General features: G+C 38.6%; 1 protein-coding gene across 1 annotated transcript in view; it reads right to left on the reverse strand.

Moving 5' to 3' along the window:
* Positions 1 to 12,413: 12,413 nt before the first annotated feature.
* Positions 12,414 to 21,467, reverse strand: part of LOC149816509 (F-box/LRR-repeat protein 15-like) — a 57,898-nt gene continuing 48,844 nt past the window's right edge. Inside the window, exons 14-17 of the mRNA XM_089987175.1 lie at positions 18,268 to 18,737; positions 18,087 to 18,150; positions 17,699 to 17,785; positions 12,414 to 12,734 (exon numbers count right to left, since the gene is read on the reverse strand). Coding sequence (XP_089843301.1) covers positions 12,663 to 12,734; positions 17,699 to 17,785; positions 18,087 to 18,150; positions 18,268 to 18,737 — 693 coding nt within the window. The 3' untranslated portion in view covers positions 12,414 to 12,662. The remainder of the gene's footprint in view (positions 12,735 to 17,698; positions 17,786 to 18,086; positions 18,151 to 18,267; positions 18,738 to 21,467) is intronic.

Genomic DNA, 21,467 nt, shown 5'->3' on the forward strand with positions numbered 1-21,467 from the left:
GTAAGTTTGTGTCATTTTCGGAAGTAATAGCTGGTATGGTACGGCTATACACTAAGCGGCATGGACTATATGAAATTCACATTTGAAGATGCGCTTGATCAGCTTCCGCTGGGCAGTTGCGCACGATGTGGTGCGCAAGGCCAATGAAATGATTCAGCACATGAAAAAGTGTTGGTGCACGACCTTTGGCCGTTAGGCTGGCCAAACTGGGCAGTCTGGCGTGTTGCAGGTTTGCAAAAAAATCTATGCCAGTGACAAATTGATATCAAAGCAGAAAGATTCACAGAGACTTTGTTGTTCATTATATGCGACACTGAAGAGGATAATGATGGTTTATCTTGGTTACGCAATTTTGAGCAGCTGAAGTGTGGTTGACCGAGGACAGAAGCAAGATGTTGGTATGGGTCATCTTGTCGATTATAAGCAGAAGTGTAAGAGTGTTGTTCAGTTGACTAAGAGAATATGAATAAGCAAAAAGATTCCTACTAGTTGTGCATTAGGCTCATAGGTGGAGTGCGACATTTGCCTTGTGCATGTAGAGAATGCATGTTGGATTCAGCTGGATGAATTTGCACCTTTGGGTACGAAAGACTCAACTAAACTTCTAGATTATCTCTCAAGAATGTATATTAGCGGAGTGCCCATGTTGAGAAGAATGGTCATTGTTTTGATTCCTTGAGTTGGCAGTTTCTCCGTGGATTGTGTGTGCAAAAAAAGTTGTTATTTGTGGCATGTCGATTTAGTTCCTGCGAGAACGTTTTGCTGACTCCAGATGAGAGTTGCAACATGTTGGCTTTGGATGAGAGTTGAAGTGTTGGGTCGTGTTTTCCTTTATGTGGACGAGTGCTTAGAAAGACGCTTTGAAGGACCGCTTTGGGGTGATATACAAGTAGGCATCTCTTCATTTGAGAATTAGTTTGGAGCGTTGAAAAACCGCAAGTTGATGCTTAAGGGAGTTGATATCCCTACAGCACGCATTGGTGATGGTCTTTCTTTGTGATGACCATGAAGGGCATGTAATTGCCCTTGCTGGGGTTGGAAGGCACCCCAACCATGAGCATAAAGACGACAAGTTTGTCATACGGGCGAGGATGACATGCTTGTGTATGAGACTGCACTGGGGTCCCATGAGCAAATGATGTTCGATGTTGATGGAGTGGAAGACCGTTGTCTAAGTGATCGGAGGCGCGTTAAGGAATGGGACTGGGCATGTTAAAGGTTGTGGCGATGATGAATGAAAACCAGAACAAATTGAGTAGGGTAAAGAAAAAAGAGTAAATCAAAGATAAGTACAAAGTAAAACTGACATATCAGTTAAGACTATGTTCTTACTTACATCGGCATTGTCAAGGACGACAATGGTTTGGGTGGGAGAGAATGTCTCGAACTAAGCCTTCGGAATGGGACAGTGCAGAGCTCTACAAAGTAGAAAATGCATCGAGTGCAGGAATGTGAGACATGTGTTGGCTTGATCGGTGACGTGCGGTGATAGCACGACACGCGATAAGCAACGATGTCATCGTTAGTGTATCATTATATGGCAGCACAGATGTGGAGCGTTGTTTGATTAAGCAATGTCAGCGGATCAGAAGATGTTGCCTTTAGATATTTGGTTAAAGACCTATTGGCTTGCAGGACTTTTCATGTGTAGCGGTTGGATGCACGGGGGTGCGTGTAGGTTAGGGCTAATTCCCCCAGAGATCACCTTATGTGGTTCCACCCGAGTATGGTAACTCGGGGCTAGGCGAGTGAATGCCTAGGCGTCAACGAATGAGTCTGGGTGGTGCTCTTCACGATGGTGTTCAATCATCAACTAGTCTTTGGATCGAGGATCGCAAGGTCTTGTTCCTTCAGTGGTGAGGTTTTGTTGTATCATGTGCATCAAGTCGCAATATGCTCCATGGTATGCATGGCTAAGGCAAGTTTTCGCTAGGCAGTGCACAGGGCCAATAAAATGATTCAGCACATGGAAAAGTGTTGGTGCGCGGCCTTTGGCCGTTAGGCTGGCCAGACTCGGCAGTCTGGCGAATCGCGGGTTTGCAAAAAATTATATGCCCGTGACAATGCCTCCCCACCTATTTAAAAGGGCACAACCACGCCTCCTGTTGCGTTGGTTTTCAACAACATGAAACAATGAAAAAAGCCCGAACTGACCCAGTTACACCCCCGTAGATAAGCGCTGGGGCTCTGTGCGGTTGGTAGGAGCTGTCAGTGCATGTCTCCATGTGGTTAAATGTTGTAGGTTCAAAACTCAAATGGTATGATTGAATAATAATTGGTGGGGGTCGGCCTAACCTCAGTTTGCCTTTAAAAAAAAGAGAGAAGTGCCTTAAATTTGGCTCTTATCGCTAATCATGAACCTATCTCCCAATAAGATCAATCTTTGTTGTCAAGCATTTCAATTCATCGATCATGAAAAACATCATAGCATTACAATTCCACTTTATAACATAAAAGTGCAGTAAGTTTTAAAAACATAAAACAGAAAAGACCATGAAATTCGATGAATATTCCTTTCAAAATATGCTCCCAAAATAGGGAGGGGACTTTACGAGATGATGATATCCTTGGCAGCACATGAAGTGCCTTTAGACTTTTCATATAGAAAAGAATCATACTTAAATGGAAGGAAACAAAGGCACTAGTGGTCCTCCGATCTGTCTACGTATACTTGCACATGGGTCAAGCTGATGGTGAGGCAAAAGTATCCACTTTGACAGCTAATGTGCCCCCTAACATCCCTTTCAACCATGACCATTCGACATAAGGCTATTTCCCCCTCTAGTGGGGGTGGAAAGCAGGGTTGGAGCCAGGAATTTAATCTAGGGTGGGCACAAATACAACAACAACAACTACGCCTTCATCCCAAAACAATTGGGGTCGGCGATATGAACCAACAAAGAAAATCATTCTAGGTCTTCCACATGAATCCTTCTCCTCCAATCATTTTTATCCAATGCCATGTCCTCGGTGAGGTTCAAAGCATTCATATCATTTCCTATCATCTCCATCCAAGTCTTCCTAGGCCTACCCCGACCTCTTTTAACTAATATAATTTCCCATTTCTCCATCCTTCTAACTGGAGCATCATTAGGCCTTCGCCGAATATGTCCAAACCACCGTAAATGATTCTCTCTCATCTTATTTTCAATGGGTGCAACGCCTACCTTCTTACGTATCTCCTCGTTCCGAATCTTATCTTTTATTATATTTTCACACATCCATCTAAGCATACGCATCTTAGCTACACTCATTTTTTGAATATGATGTCCCTTGGCAGCCCAACATTCCGTACCATATAGTAAAGCGGGCCTAATAGTCGTCCTATAAAACTTTCCCTTCAACTGCAATGGCATTCTACGATCGCACAACACTCCAGTTACACTTTTCCATTTCATCCACCCAACCTTTATTCTATGATTTACATCTCCATCAATTTCTCCATACTTTTGAATGATAGATCCCAAATATTTGAAACAATCATCCACCAGTATTTCTTGCACACCAAGCTTCACTACACTCCCATCACTACTTCGTTGCTTACTAAACTGACATTTCATATATCTTGTCTTACTCTTACTCAACTTAAAACCTATTGCTTCTAATGTCTGTCTCCATAATTCTAACTTAGCATTAACCTCAGCTCTAGACTCATCAATCAAAACAATATCATCAGCAAACAACATGCACCATGACACATTTTCTTAAATTGATCTCGTAAGCTCATCTATCACTATAGCAAATAGGAAAGGGCTTAAAACAGATCCTTGATGTAACCCAACCGTTATAGGAAAATTAGTTGTCACCCCTCCACAAGTGCGAACATTGGTTACTACTCCTTCATACATATCTTTAATTATACTAATGTACTTGAGAGAAACACCTTTCTTCATCATTGTCCACAAGTGCGAACATTTCCTATCTCTCATCTTTGCAAGCCTATAAATATCTTTCTCGCCCTCTTTGCTATCCAACTTGTCATAAACCTCCTTATATACCTTATCCCTCGCGTTACGAACTATTTTTTTAGCTTCCTTCTTTGCTATCATATACTTCTCCAAATTCTCATTATCGCGACTCTTACTTAGATTTTTATAACACACTCTTTTAACCTTAATAGCTAATTCGACATCCCCGTTCTACCATGATGTATCATTATCTTGCGGTGAACCGCCTTTAGACTCACCCAATACCTCCTTAGCCACCTTTCTCATGTTACCCGCTATCTTATTCCACATTGATTCTGAATCCTCCTCGAGACACCAATCAGCTTCCTTAACTATCTACTCTACAAACATTCCTTGTTTAGCTCTTTTCAGTGCCCACCACTTAATTCTAGGATCTATCCTATGTCTATCTCTTTTGCGGCATTGTCTAATTCTAAGATCTAAAATTAAGACACTATGTTGTGTAGCTACACTTTCTCCTGGTATAACCTTACAATTGATGCAACAACCCCTATCTCTCTTTCTAAGTAGGAAAAAATCTATCTGACTCGTATTAACCCTACTTTTAAATGTTACTAAGTGAGACTCCCTCTTCCTAAACCAAGTGTTTGCTAAGATCATATCATAGGACAAACCAAAATCTAAAATCCTTTCTTCACTTTCGTTTCTTTCTCATATACCATAGCCTCCATGGATACTCTCAAATATATCCCTACTAATGCCTACATGTCCATTAGGGTCACCGCCGATGAAAAGCTTTTCTCTATAAGATATCCCTTGTACTACTCCATCTAAATCTTTCCAAAATTGATGCTTAATGGAATCATCTAAACCTACTTGAGGTGCATAAACACTAATAATATTAATAATATTTGTGCCTAATACTAATTTAATAAGTAAAATCCTATCACCCTTCCTACGAACCTCAACTATATTATCTATAAACTCACGACTCATAACAATCCTTACTCCATTCCTATTTCTATTTATTCTTGTATACCAAATCTTATATCCCCAAGGTTCTATCACTTTTACCTTCTCACCTACCCATTTGGTCTCTTGTAGAAATAAAATATCAATCTTTCTCCTACACATAACATCTACTAACTCTACCAACTTACCGGTTAAAGACCGTATGTTCCAAGTGGCTAATCAAATTTTATGGTCTTGGACTAAGTTTTTTACCCCCACCCGTCCAACAAAGTGAGGGAATCCTTGCCTATTTGACACCACACCCAGGCGTCGGTGTGACGCGTCGCTTCCGGGTGACGACCTAGCAACCCTTGCCCATTTATCACTGCCTCCGGGCCTATGTGTCGCTCAGTAGGGAACACTCCAACGAAATTCTCATATTGGTTCATATTCATAGGGTATGACTAAGTTTTTATGTTGGCTGTCGCTGGCCTACCACAACCCTCCTCCTTTATCCAGGCTTGGGACCGACAGTGTATAACTAAACAGCTATACACAGGCGGAGTTTAGGGTGGGCACAAATACATAGTAAAAAAAGAAAATTTCTATGAACTATACCAGCAACTGCAAAACAATTGAGGAACTACGGAGTGTCATAACTATAATTAAAAATCTAGGTTGAAACTTAACATATTTTCAGTAATAAAAAAAATACTTAAGATTCGCAAAGTATCATAATAACATGCTTGTATACTCCAAAAATTAGCTTTGTTTGATATAAAGATAAAAAAAATACCTTTCATAAATAATATTGTGCAGCTAAGCTCAAGTTTTGATCTTAAAATGCATTCAGCAAGACTGTGACAAAAGAACACATATACCCTACAAATAAATAATCAATTAATTAGATAATCTTTCAACAGATCTACAAAGGACATTATAAATGTTTTATAAATAACTAAAAAAAGTACAAGCTACTCAAAACAAAAAGGAACATCAAACATATTTAATAAATTTTATGTTTTCAATCATTTATCTTTATCATATGGTTAATAAATGAAAGTAGTATTCAATGAACAAAAGATAATAAAACTAATAGGAAAGCACTAAAATTCTCATCTATGTTAATTGAAACAAAAAAAACATCCTAAAATTCTAAGTTCTAACCAAAGTCAAGTATTCATTATTCATAATTAATGTTAATTAAAAAAATGCATAATACCCTAAAAGCAAAATCCAAAATTCATATCATTTAAACAAATACAAATTGAAACCCTAATTCTAGTTATGCATTTATGTTAATCAAGAATGTAGAAACATGTTTAATGTTAATTATAAAATACAAAAATATTTAAATTAAATATTCATCATATTTAAAAATAAATTAAAATTTTAAATGTTAATAAAAATTTAAAAAACTCTAAAACCTATTTAAAATATTTATGCTATTTAAAAAACAAAATAAAAACCTCAATCCTAGCAAACATCATTTATAGTTTTCATACATAAGCTAATTGAAACAAAAAATTAAAAAACTCTTAAATTTTTAACTAAAATCACGCATGTGGATCATGTATAATGTTAATTAAAAAATACAAAACTACCTAAATTAAATATTCATCTTATTTAAAAATAAAATAAAATTTTTAATGCTATTAAAAAAAACTCAAAAACCTAATTAAATATTCATGCTATTTAAAAAAACTAAATGAAAAACTCAATTGTAGCAAACAACATTCATAGTTTTCATACATAAGCTAATTAAAATAAAAAATAACAAAACCCTCAAATTTATAACTAAAATCAAACATGTGGATCATGTATAATGTTAATTAAAAAAAACAAAATTACCTAAATTAAGTATTCATTTTATTTAAAAATAAAACAAAATCTAAATGTTATTCAAAAAATACACAAAAAAAAACTTTAAAACCTAATTAAATATTCATGCTATTTAAAATTATAATAAATGAAAACCTCAATCCTAGCAAACACCATTCATAATTTTCATACGTAAGCTCAAACAAAAACAAAAATTAACAAAACTTCCAAATTATTGAAATAAAACTATTTAATAAAAAGTAAAAAAAAAAACTAAATCCTAATCCTAATAAACAACAATCGTAATTTTATGTTCTAATTAAAAAATTATAATAAAAACACTAATTAAAAATATCAATTAATGTGTCCAAGAATGAGAGAGAGGACCTTGTCCTGTGCGTATTGTGTCGGATAGTCGAAGATTGCCTATATGCCTCTGGACGATGGTTAATGTTCCTGTGTTGTGTCCTATAGTTGTGGGCCCAGGTCTTTGGGGGAGGGGCCTCACAGAAAGTAGAGAGAGAGAGAGAGAGAGAGAGGTGGGTCGGGGGAGGGAATCAAGAGAGAGGGGGGGGGGGGGGCTCGGCCCTTGTGGAGTTTTGGTTGTGCCGTTGTGGGGTTACAGGTAGTGGCAGAGTGGGGGAGAAAGAGAAGTTGCTATAGGGCCATGTGCCTTGTGATTGCTTGAGGAGGGCGAGAGAGAGAGAGAGCGGGGGCAGGGGGCTGTGAGTGTGGGTGGCTAGGCAGTGTGCAAGTGGTAGCTATGAGGTTGCAGGGAGGGCCAGAGGGCGAGGAAATGTGGGAGGGCGAGAGGGGTTGTGGGGGGGGCTATGGGCCTGCATTGTTGTGCAATTGCGGTGTGGGTCTTGTCATTGCAATTATAAGATGACCAGTTTCTTAAGGCATTTTCACAATAAGCTTTTACTTTTCAAAACATTTTTTAGTGCCTCAAGTTTTGAATAGTGGTATAGCATTTTCATCTCTTTTGCCTTGGGTGGTTGTCCTTGGTCCTACAAGATCAAATGATCAACTTTTTTTTCAGAAAATGATTGTATTATCCTTATAAGCGGCGCATTTTCGAAAATGCCTCCTAATTTGCCAAAATTCTCTTCATGCCCAAATTATCAATTATTGACTTTTTAGAGCATTTTCACCCTTCACACAAGCAAAACTACTAATGTTCACGAAATAGTCATGCAAATCTAATAGTTATTGAGATATTGTAACCTTCAAATGACATATATATCCAAAGAGAATTATAGGGGGGGAAAAAGAGATTTTTAGAAGAACTTGAATAACATTTATTTACTTGAATGGTATTACATGTAAATAAATTATGAGACTACAAACTAAATAGTCGTCATAAGACAATAAGATATTAAAGTAACCATAGAAGGCATGCACTTAGCTGCCTTATCTCCTCTATGAATACATCAGAGTAGTGAGAAGAAGACAAAACTAAAAAAGATAGAGGCCAAGGAGTAGAAGTGCAAGGTTCAAAGAATTTTGTATAAGTAATGAGAGCAAGCATGAATTTCATATTCATGGTGCTCTTTTAGGGGCGGCTCAAGAGAAGTTGATTCCCTAGGCATATTTCAGTGAAGACCCATGTTTCTCCATAATTTTTTTTTTCATTGGAGGCCCTCAACATGTGAAATATAAGGTTATATTCACAAGAAGCTTTTACTTTTCAAAACATTTTTTAGTGCCTCAAGTTTTGAATAGTGGTATAGCATTTTCATCACTTTTGCCTTTGGTTGTCCTTTGTCCTACAAGATGAAATGATCAACTTTTTTTTCAAAAAATGATTGTATTTTCCCTTTAAGTGACGCTCCTAATTTGCCAAAACTCTCTTCATGCCCAAATTAGCAATTCTTGACTTTTTAGAACATTTTTGGCCTTCACACAAGCAAAACTACTAATGTTCTTAAGATAGATATGTATGTCATTTGAAGGTTGCAATATCTCAATAACTATTAGATTTGCATGACTATTTCGTGAACATGATAACATTCAAATAAAAATTTTGTAAACATGATTATCTTAAATCCTAATGCAAAAGATTCACATCTGAAATATGTGATTCTTCTGATATTCACAACCCTAATGTGAACCTTCTAGTATTTAAAAGTTTGAGTTTCGCATCATATATTTAAGTACGTTAAGGCCTTCGCAAAGACGACATACGAACCTCCTTTAACTAAAAAATCACATAAAGTTAGGATGTCTGCAAATGTCTATCATGACCTTCACAAATGTATGTTGTGAATGTCCTTAGCTTCGCATATTTTCTTATTCGAGCTCGACAAGTTCACGTCATACATTTATGGACATCTCGACCTTCATGTCAATGTCACGCTAACCTCCTTTAACTACAAATCTCATAAAGTTAGGGTGTTTGCAAATATTGTATGTGAACCTCTTGTTAATGCAATGTGAATCTATTTTAACATCGAACATCATTACCTTTTTGTGAATCACTTGACCCAAGTGTGTTATGTGTGTGAAGCTTCGTGCAGGCATTAAATGTGACCTTATGTATGTATAAAAGTTGTGTTTTGCATTTAAGGAACATTTTTTATCGCATTAGACTTTTTGTGAGATGGTTTTGTGGTCCCCAACTTGGGTTTTGGCACCTGCAATCAATTTTTGATGAGTTTTCGGCAATTTTTTTTACCTAGGAAGGATTGTTTTTGCCTGAGCACCACCACGCATCATTGGCATCCAATACATCGTCGGCCTTTTTTTATGGTTTGGCACATCATCGGCAACAAGATTTTTTGATAAGCACAAGTTTTCTCGATTGAATCAATTATTTTGTGAATCAGTGGCATGATAGGTAATTATTTTTTTCATATTTAATAATGTATTTTGTTGTTGTTTTAACTCAATTTCATGCCAGTATCCTTTGCCCGCCTTGAATTTTTTAGTATAGGAAATTGTTTATTCTAGAGATGGTGAGGGGAAAATCTGTCATGAAGGCACCAACAACTACAAGAAAATACCAATGGTTGATGATTCCTATATTCTTGTGTTGCAGAAGGTTGATTTTTTTATCAACAGGCTCTATAGCCAAAAGAATGGGTTTTTGATGTAATGCACAAAAAATGTTGCATTAGTATGAGGAGGTTGGCAAACAAATATGTATCCCCATAAAGCAATGATAGTTGAGCCATTTGTAAGAAAATTATTTACAAGAAAAAAGGTTTCTAAGTTTGTATCCAGTATCATGTCACCGATCTACAAAGCATCTAAAGAGAAGGTGTTAGTGGTAAGAAGTTTAAGGATCTTATGACTCTTGATTCCCCAATCATTGCTGACATGTAGGTTTGACTAGAGAAAGTAAGAGACAAAGCCACTTGCAATGGCAATAATGAGATGAAGAGAGAGAGAGGGTACATAATGTGAGGGTAGAGAGGGCAGAGAGAGACCTCAACAAAGGGAGGAAGATAAGACTGAAGTGAGGAGAGGCTGGAGAAGAGAGAAGATCTGCCCCAAGCAAATAAAGAAGTTAATGTTGAGATAGAGAATTGCTAGGGTGTGGGTTGTGAGACGGTGGAGGAGGAACATCAACAAAAGGGAGAGGCCAAGATTGAGGTGGAGGAAAGGGTAGAGAAAAGAGAAGATCTTCAGCAAATAAAGAGGTCAATGTTAATATGGAGAGTCGTTAAAGTGTAGGTGGTGAGAGGGCGGAAAAGGAACCTCAGCAAAGGAAAGAAACTAAGGTTGAGGTGGGCAGTCGTTAGAGCGTGACTGGTGAAAGGGCGAAGGAGGAACCTCAGCAAAGGGAGGAGGCCAATGCTGAGGTAGAGGAGAGGGTGGATAGGCAGGATGGCCAAATTAAGGAGGAAGTGGATGCTCCCATGAAGAGGTTGCAATGGGTTAAAAGGTTCAATGCACAGATTGAAGTCCATGGATAGAACTGTTTAAATCTATTGATATGTATGTAATAATAGGTCAGTTATTTGTTGATGTGTAGTTGTAACTAGTATACTACAATTAATCAATTTTTATATCGATTTAATGATTAAACTATGATAAGTTAGTGTGTATAAGGTATGTTTGTAAGAGAACCAGGTATATTTTGCAATTCGTAATCATGTATTTAATGATTTAGGTGTGCAATGGTTGTGACAATTATTTATTGTTGTAACTAATATATTATAATAAATCAAGTTTAATGTTGATTTAATGATAAATTTGTGATATATGAGTATGTATGAAGCATGTTTGTAAGAGTGTTAGTTAAATATTATTGTTCATAATCATATATTAATGAGTTTGGTGAGCAATAGTTGTGAAAGTTATTTTTTTGTTGATATGTATAGTTATAACTATTGTACTACAATTAACCAATTTTAATGATAATTCAATAATTAATTTGTGATATGTGAGTGTATATGAAGCATTTTGTAATAGAATTAGTTATATATTATAATTTATAATCATGTAATAAATGATATAGGTATGCAATAGTTGCAACAATTATTTGTTGATGTGTGTAGTTGCAACTAGTATACTACAATGAATAAATTTTAATATTAATTCAATAATTAATTTGTGATGTGATTAATTTCATATAAATTTTAGTGTTATTATAGGATTTGTAGTCATAAATGCATATGATAAACATTCATTGACACACCGGTTCTATTTGTAACAAGCATATGAGTAGTTTCTAACACTGTAAAAGGACCAAAAAGACCGATTAGATCAAATGCACTTTCAACAATTCTTGAAAGTTGCACCATAGATTAGTGGTAATAGTCTTGTAAATGCCATCATGCAATTTTAGAATCCTATTACAAACACTTTCTAGTTCTCTTAATTGAGCTCACTATCACTTTGGAAGACGTGGCATGCATCACAAGATTAAAGTATCACAAAGAACCAGTCAATGCACCAAGTTTGAAAACAATTACAAATGTCAAGTTATATTGAGAACAATTAGTGATACATTTGAAGGTAATGAGCTCAAATTGTCATAGTTAAGAAAGACATATGACAACAATAAATCAACGAGGCTAAAGGGAAAGATACCTTGCTTGGGAGGGAAGGTTGATCATAGACAAGACAAGGAGTTGAAAGCATTCCTATTATATTTCCTTGACACTTGTGTATGAAAAGATCATCCATCCATCTTACATGCAACTTATGTGAGTCCAGAATTTTGTCGATGACTTGTGTTTCACTTGCACACCTTTATACAAGTCTGAGTCGGGTGAAGTAGGAAGTTTAGTTAAAGATATAAAAAATATCTTGATTTGATTTATATGAAAACATGAATTTGTGTTCCTTGATGTAATCCGTAGCACAACTTGTCCAATTTTCAGGTTTGAATATGAAAACACAAACATTGAAAGACCCCTTAGACGTGACCTAGTGCATGGATATAATGTATGACAATGTAGAGCAGGTCACATAAGAAAGAGAACAAAGAAAAAAAGGAAAGAAAAAGGATGAAAGAGAAAAAGTCATATGATAGGAAGAGTAAAGCAAGTGGTTTTTTATTTTATAAATAATATAATATACTTATTAATGTTTGAAACTTCATTACGGAGATAAACACATGCTTAGCAATAACGGATAGATTGAAATTATAACACAAACTCTCTCTCTCTCACTCTGTTAATGGTTTACCACTATAAGGCTGGGGCCCATTAGGGCTCGATCCAGGTTGGTTCCACGTCGTTTAAAAAATAAAAATAAGAGTCCTTGCACATGGAACCCAAATAACATGTAAATACTATATATAAAACATACACGAGAATTTTCAACCTCATAGAGGTCTAAACTCGGAAGCTCGAACTTTGAGTGGGAGGACAGAGGAACGCTGCGGAACCATAATATTTACAAGACAACAGAGTTGATTCAAACATCCTACTACGAAGTCATCTCGGTCAAAGATATCTGTCATAAAAAAGGTACAAAACTTTGAATAACACGAGATCCGGTTATACAAGTAGGCGAAACCAGTGGAGTTCATGCACACGAACTGCTGAAGAGACGCTTCAGACTCGGACACACCATACGAAGATTTCCCACGCCAGTTATCTGTGACAAGAATATGGAAATTTGAGGAAATATAAACACCTACTAAGAAACAAATCGATGAGGAAAAGTAAAAGCAGTCTCATAATTTGACCTCATTATTTCAAGAAAAGAAACTCATGATGGCGAACAAAAAGCAAATTTAGAGGTAGTGGCTTCTCGATTCACTGATGAACCAAAATCCTCTAAACACCAATAGAATTAAAGAGGGTGAGTTTCAGTACGCCATGCCTTACGCAGATCCATCGAGATTTGGCTCAAAACAGACAAAAAAAACTGCATAAATATAGTTGAGCCTGTGATGACAAGTTATAAATGACATATAAGCTCCTAATATTTATAGGATATTAGAGATTCGAACATATTAAAAGGAAGAAGGGATTGCTAAAGATGATGCTAGATTAGGTTTTTGGCATACACCCAAAAAATGCACGTTCACGGATACTCTAGTGGGGGATAATTGCGACTTTGGAAACCAGTGGAAAACAGTACCCTGCAGGATCATTTAAATTAGTACAATAATTAGTTTTTTAAGGCTTAGTATGTATTCAGATGTTCTTAATTGGCATTATTATTCAAACAATTATTTAGCTGCTTCATGCACACACGTGTGTGTCTGAGAGAGATAGAGAACAGAGCAGAGCTGGTAAACGAGCCAAACAAACTGAACAGCATGTATTCGGGCACAGCTCATTTACCATATAACCGAGCTCGGGCTCATTCTGGGGCTCATGTCTACCCAAGCAAGCTTGAACCCAATCCAAACGAGCTGTCTCATCTAAAAATAGTTATACGTAATTTTACAAGTTAAGAACAGTGGGACTAGAACAGCAAACGTCTCTCTTACCTGTCATACACTCTAACCAACTGAACAAACATAATTTTTGATATATATATATATAATGTTTTCATGAGATTATATGCTCAACTAGTTTATGCTTAACGAGCAGCTCATGGCTCAGCTCACCATCTATAACCTGATCATGAACGAGTATGGGACAAGCCAAGCTCCGAGTTGCTTGACTTGTTCCCCAGCCCTACAAAAGAGAGACAGAGAGAGAGGGAGAGTTTAGCATTCAGTAACATGAGTGTCTTGGGCATGTTTAGTACCTCAACACATAGTTGTCAGACATCAAATTGAGCCGGTCAACTCGGTGACTCAGTCCGTGAGGGGACCCCAACTGAGTCACGAGACTCACGATTTGAGTTTAATTTGTTTTAGGCCAAAACTTGGGTGGGACTCCATCAAAACCAGTACAAACCGTTCTACTCGACCGAGTTCACGAGTTATTATTAACTATTTCACACGGTAATGTTAATGAATATAGAGGTGTAACTCTTACGTGTGGCATACTTCTCACATCTTTTTTTGGATCCCATTTAATTCTTTTGACCAAATAGCAATATTGGAATTTGGATGCCGATGGAATATGTGCCAGGACCAGAGTTGGTGGGTCCAAGTACCCTATGTGGATCTAGAGGAAAGTGGCAGCAATGGGCCTAGGCCAATGGGTAACTCATGAGTTTGAGTTTGGTTGACCTGAGCGTGTGGTAGGCATGAAATCTGGGTCCAAACTCCAACATGCCTCAATGTTCACTAAGAACGATTGTTCAACCCAACTTAAGCAGGAGAATGAGGCCCATATAAAGGTCAAGGTGGTGCTCTACCTATGCAATCAACAATCAGATGAACATACAAAAACCAAGATTGATCAATATTGTCCCTCTATATTACATGTATTTCGTAAAATAATTGTCAATAGTAAACCAAAATTCCATGCATATAACAAAAAACCATTTGTTACAAAGATTTTCTCGATGAATTGATTCAAGACTCATGTCACTTCATATCAAACATTTGTATATAGTCCAAGTATCATTTACCAAAGATGAATAACAATACTCCCAAGCATAATGCCATGGCTGAAACGTAACAACAACATCAGTACTCTCCTGTGGTCAATATCTATCCACGATGTTTTTGGGAGACGCAATTCTTATTTCCATATGCAAAATACTTCAGTCAAGTATAATGTTATCCCTGGAGAAAGTTTCATCTTTGTGCTTCTCATTGCACCTATTCTTTCTCAGCTATATTGGTGACAGTTTCATTTTGTGCTTCTCGTTGCACCTGATCTTTCTCAGCTATATTGCATACTGGAACAGATACAAATTTTGTAACTAATCTTCACATCATTCATACTTTAGTAGAAAGGTAACTTCCAAGAAAAGTTCCCTTGTTTGACTCGTCTGTTTTTCACCTAGATCTGATGCTACCTCCTTTTTGCTTTACTTCAGATCCTCCTCTTACTTTACTATTTGTCATTCAAATCTAGTTCTAATATATAGAACACTCATTGCATTGAAATAGACTGAACTTTCTTGTAAAACATTTAGGGCATGTTTGTGTGCCACAGAGTATTACTGCAAAAAGGCAGGATTGGCTGTTGAAAACGATATCTCTCCGCAGGGAAAGAGGAGAGCATGTTTGCATGGCCAAGGTGGCCACACAGAAACACGCAGGTTTTCACGTGCTTTCGCAGAAACCCAAGGGTTTCCATGGCATGCACACTCATGCTTAGGTAGTGTTTGTATTGCAGATGCAAAGAGACGTGGACTAGTGCATCTGGAATTCAAGAATAGGAGGGACTCGTGTCCTGCCCAAATGGGACGCAAGGCACTCATGCATCCTATTTGGGATGCAAGGGTCCAGCACTTGATGCGGGACCCCATGTCCGCCATTTCGACACAATTGTCCTGGTGTACAATTTTGTCTGTGCAATCAAATGCCAAAATTTATAATAGGTCAAGGCCATCTCATATCTGTCCTATTTTGGGTTTAAGCAGGATTGCCCATGTAATAGTGTTACCATACAATGAATAAAAGAAGAGAGGGGGTGTCAACCAGAGTTACCGGAAGCTTCTTAGGTAGGTGGGAAGCTCACTTCCCGGAAACTCGCTTTGGAAGCGCAATACTCCTCGCTTCTGAAACTTCATGGGAATCTTGATTCCCCCACGCTTCTTCTATGCTTCCCAAACACATGGTCTATGCTACCTATATGCTTACGTTTCTTTTCATGTTTTTCATGTATTTTCTCACACGCTTTCACTCACTTTCTATGTACTTTCTTTAAATTAGTAACCATCATTGTTAGATTTTAACAAAAATTTAACTCTTTTACTGAAAAATCATGAAATATAAGAATGATCAATTTTATTTTAGTTTTTATTTGTTTCTTGTTTGATTCCTATTCAATTACCATATTGCTTCATTTTTTTTAATATTTTGCTTTTAAATTGATACTTCGCTTCCCGCTTCCTATAAATTTTAAAATGCTTCGCTTCCGCTTCCCGTATCATTTCCTGCTTCCGCTTCCTAGTTTGGCAACCTTGGTGTCAACCGAAACACCAAAATTTTGAGGACCAACATCCTCTTCTCTTTATCATTCTTTCTTCCTCATTACCTTCATTCTTCTGTTTTTTGAGCATTTATACTACCAAAATGTAGAGCTTTAGTGGTCAAGACCATTTAAGTCTTTTACTTAGGGCATGTAGGTGCAATATGGGACCAAATTTCGTGAATGGCATCTCAATGCAATCCATGCGACAATTTTGTTTTATCTCAAAACTAGAATTAAAATGCCTAAAATGAAGCATGCCCAACATTGAGGATCTATTTGGAAGCAGGTAGTTGAGGTAGGAATTAAAGAACTCGGTTGGAGTTCAGTCAAACTACTCTACCAATAGTTGTTTGGGAGAAAGGAACTGAGAAGATAATGGAGGATGTAACTGAAGCACTTACCCCTTTGTTCTTGCACCCAAAAGTGGAGGCAGTATTTGCCAATTCCAGAAAGGGATTCACTTCTCCAATTCCATAAACTCTCTCCAATGGACAACAGCCAACAGAGCATAAATGAACCATGATAGCTATCACTAGATTTGGTCTGCAAAATAATCTGCAAGGTTCTGAACTCTGAAGACAGTACCAAAAAAATTTTGGCGCTAAATGTAGCATCTAACCATGCATAAACATCTTTTCCAAGCAATAGTCTATGTTTTGATTTCTTGAACCACCCCAATTTTTGAATTATTCACAAAAATCTTTCCCGACCTATGTCACACGGACTCTTCTAACAGGGCACCGCACCCGCACCCAGGCGGGTGTGATACTTGGACACAGCTTCCTTTGTGTTAGGTGAAGTCCACCACACTGAGGTCCATTTCTATCCAAAAGTAGATTCAGTTAACCCTAATCAAGTCCATTTTTATCTACATTATATATATAAATACATAAATGCACACATACACATAGTGTTAACTTAAAACTGTAAAAAATTTTATATATATATATATATATATATACCCTCCCCATACCCCGCACCCAAGTTTTTTTAAAGTGCCGCACCCGTACCAGCACCTATGTGACATAGTTCCCAACCTTAGTAGGGAAAAAAATAGGTTGGATATAGGGCATCTTGGGGTGCATCATGTTGTTTAAAAATGAAACAAACGGAACAGTTTGGACTTAGACTGGATACGCCAAAATCAACACATATAATCCCTATCAAATCAACCCACTTTCATTTAGCATTGTTGGTTTTATGCATTTCTTTTAGACGTCCGTTATTGCATTAATATAAACATCAGCAGAATTGGATTCTTGTATTATTCAGATCACCATATCTGTATCCATGTCCACATGAAATATCAAACCCGACACTTTCTACAGAGTTTAGCATCACTCTCATATTCATACAAATCAATCAGGATCAGGCAGCCACTTTCTACAGAGTTTAGCATCACTCTCATATTCATACAAATCAATCAGGATCAGGCAGCTAACTAACCCACATCAGACAGATTCTCAGCACTAATAGACTTAAATGTGATGAAGTATGACATTGAAATTAAGAAAGCCAAAAAGGTGAAAGGAAAGATGAATAGGAAAACAGAGTGGGAACCCTTACCTTCGGACAGAAGCGGATATCCAATGTTTCTAGCATATTGCAATCCGATATTGCATCTTCCACAACTTGCTCTTCAATCCCACAAGACTGCAGGATCATTGCCCAAAAATCATCAAAGGGAAGAAAAGAAAAAATATAGTTCATACACCACTGGTAAAATGTAAAATTTAATGAAAAACTTCATGATACAGAAAAAAAAAGGTATAAAATTGTTAACAGGAACACAATGGGTAGTCCACAACTATCACATCATGACATAGACTTTGATGAATAATGAATATCTTCTATAGCATGTTAGATGTATTATAAACTTATATCCCAGCCAACATATTTGCCAATTGTTATAGTTAATCTCAATGGCGTGTTTAACAGTATGTGAAGTGCCAACCTGAAGCAATAGGCTGGTCAGCCTGGGGCAATCAAGGATCAAAATCTCCAATGAGTAGCAATTGCTGAACCAGAAAACAAACAAGGAACATATTGATCATAACTAAAAGCCAAAAAAGAATCTTAAGCACAAGCACATAACCATCTAAATCTCCTGAAAAGTACAAAAAGAATAATCTAACCTCAAATTCAAGAAACACAGATTGAAACATGCTAAGTTGACTTCCTTCAGATTAGCAGACAAAGATAGGTTCAATGATGACAAATGAAAGCAGCCAGCAGATGGAGGAATAACAACTCTCTTTATGTTTGGGCAACCAACACAATTAAGATTCTGAAGCAACCGAACAGGCTCCTCATTGATCTCGCTGCCATTTCCCAAACCATGTAGCAGATGAATTGATTGATCAGCACTTGCAAACCGGAAACATTGCTCAGCACCCGAGCTCCAATCAAGATCATGCATGTTAGCACATCCATTTAAGCTCACGTGTGTAAGATGGGTACAACAAGCAAGAAGCTCTTCAATAGCAGACTGGCAGATACTCCCATAAGACAAGTCAAGCTCACGAAGGGCTGGAAGAGCACCTCCCTTATGAAGAGCATCAAGTGAGGAGTTATCAAGATACTTGCATGCTTGCAACTTCAGGACCTACAAGAAAGGAAGAACTAATTAATCAATCCTTCAAATAATTCCTCCTATACAAATATGAGTCAGATACGTCCTTTAAATCAACAAATGCATATGCATGCCCTTCAATAGAGGGGAAAAATAAGGTAAAATGCATACATATGCATGAGGTTCATGCATATCCGTGCCCCAGGACGTAGATTTGAAAGTTCACATGATATTCCAAAAACTGTCACCTGGATGCTAGTAGGGGTACGAAGGGTACGACCCAGCAATTTTTAAAAAATGGGGGTACAGGGACACGGATATATATATATATATAGAGAGAGAGAGAGAGAGGAAAGAGTTTGGGTCTAGATGATCCAGACCCAAACTCTCTCTCTCTCCCCGAAGGAGAACAAGAAGACGAAGAAGGACGGGCCAAGTGAGGACCCATCCCCCACAGCCTCTCTCTCTCTCTCTCTCTCTCTCTCTCTCTCTCTCTCTCTCTGGCAGATTAGGAGGAGGTTGTCCAGTATTCTCACTCTATTTCTTCTTTTCTACTTCTTTTTCTTCCTCTTTCATTGTCTTCTTCCTCCTCTTCCTCTTCTTCTTTCATCTTCTTCTTCCTTCTCCTCTTTCTTTTTTTTTCTTCTTCCTTCTAGTCTTTCTTCCTCTTCTTCCTCCTCATTTTTTTTCTTCCTCCTTGCCTTTCACCAAAATCAAACAAAAAAAAGCTTAGGATCAGGGTTGGACTTGATCCATAGCAATGCGGGACCTGACCCATGGTGTACCCGCACTATGTCCTGTACCCGCCCCCGTGTCGACATGGGTACGCCGACCAAACCGTCCCAGTTACTAGTCCAAAATTAGTATTTGCAATGTTAGATACAATTAACCAAATATACAAAAGCAAATCTTTTCATAAAATTCATTAATAATTTCATAATTAAGTCCATAGCAACAAAAAAGGGATTTCTCAAAAAGTTTTACTGTCCCAGATTGCAAGTGTTAGCACACGAGCCCGGTTTGAGCCAAGCTAGGGCTGGTTCGAACTCAGCTCATAAAAAAAAAACTGTTCAAGCTGAATATCTTCACTTCAAAAAAAAATTGAAAACCATTTGAGCGCTGATGGGATTCGAACTCAACGCTCTTCCATAAATGACCAACAGCAAAACCGTTAGGCTGAGACCCCTTTTCGTGGTTGTGTTATCAATAAAATATGTAAATATACTGATTTTATATGCATTATTTGTTAAGATTGTGTATCTAATATATATATATATATATATATATATATATATATATATATATATATATATATATATATATATATCTGTGTGTGTGTGTGTATTCAAATATACGTAAACCGAAATACCCATCAAGGGTATTTCAGTCATTTCAAGTTGTAATAGTGGTCAGCCCATTAGGGGCTGACTTTGTCCTTTTATTTTTTGTTTTTTATTTTTAATATTGTAACATGTGACTGATGGGCAGTCAGCCCATTAAGGGCTGACTTTGTCCTTTTTATTTTTTGTTTTTTATTTTTAATATTGTAACATGTGACTGATGGGACAGCTCCAACTAGATGTTGGAGCCGCTCCCAACGGTCACAAATGTAATTGTTGGGGTCAAGCCCAACAACTGGTTGGGCTGCTCCCACTGTCCCTCTCTTGTTATATATAGGGGTGGCAATCGGGTCGGGTTGGCGGGTCGTGTTGGCAGGTCAGCATACCTCAACACGAACCTGACCCATTTATTAAACGGGACGGCTGTGGCAAACACGAACCCGACCCATTTATTAAACGGGTAACCCGATAAGACACGGTTAACCCGTTTAATAAACGGGTTGGCGGGTTAGTGGGTCGGGTTGGCAGGCGGGTTGGGGTCAAGTAAACGGGTTGGCGGGTCGGGTTCGGGTAAACGAGTTGACCCGCCCGCCTGTAAAATCCCATTTTTTTTTTTAAAAAAAAATTCTGTTTGGACCCGGGCCGGGTCGGGTCCGGACCCGACCCGGGCCCCTTTTTTATTTTAGGGTTTTGCGTAACCCGACGCAGGGTCCCGAGCGCCGCACTCCCCCCCCCTTCTCCCCCTTCTCTTGCGGGAGGATTTGGGAAACCCACCAGGGGTTTCCCCTTCCGATGCCCCCCTTCGCCTTTAAGAGAGAGGTCGGAGGGCGAGGGGAGTCTCGCCTCCCTCTCGCAGCCCTCTCGAGCTTCCTCCCCCGCGCCGGTCTCCTTCGCTGCTGCGCCCGCCGCCGGCCCCCACTCCCAGGTATGCTCCTCCCTCTTCTCTTCTCCTCCCTCTTCTCTTCCTCACCGCCCTTCCTGTCACCTCGCCGGGAGGCCGGCCGACGGCTCACAGCCGCTGCCGCGGCCTCCCACCGCCTCCCTGTGCCATCGGGGCCGATAGGTGGCTTACGCAGCCCCTGTCGTCCCCGCCTCTCGCTGGGGATCGCCGGAGTGCCGGCAGGGGTCCGGTGGCCCCTGCGGCAACCCCCCCCCCCTTTTTTTTTGTTTGTTTTTGCTGCCACTTTGTGGCTTTCGGCAGGGGCTGGCCCCCCTGCCGTCCTGTGTTGTCGGCAGGGGTTGGCCCCTTGCCGACCTGGGTTGTCGGCAGGGGCTCAGCCCCTGCCACCTCGTGCTGTCGGCAGGGGTGGCCCCTTGCCGACCTGTGCCTCCGGCAGGGGCTGGCCCCCTGCCATCCTGTGCTGTCGGCAGGGGTGGCCCCTTGCCGACCTGTGCCTCCGGCAGGGGCTGGCCCCCTGCCATC

The sequence above is a fragment of the Nuphar pumila genome, chromosome 14, assembly GCF_984573655.1.
Source record: "Nuphar pumila chromosome 14, dmNupPumi1.hap1.1, whole genome shotgun sequence".
NCBI lineage: Eukaryota > Viridiplantae > Streptophyta > Magnoliopsida > Nymphaeales > Nymphaeaceae > Nuphar > Nuphar pumila.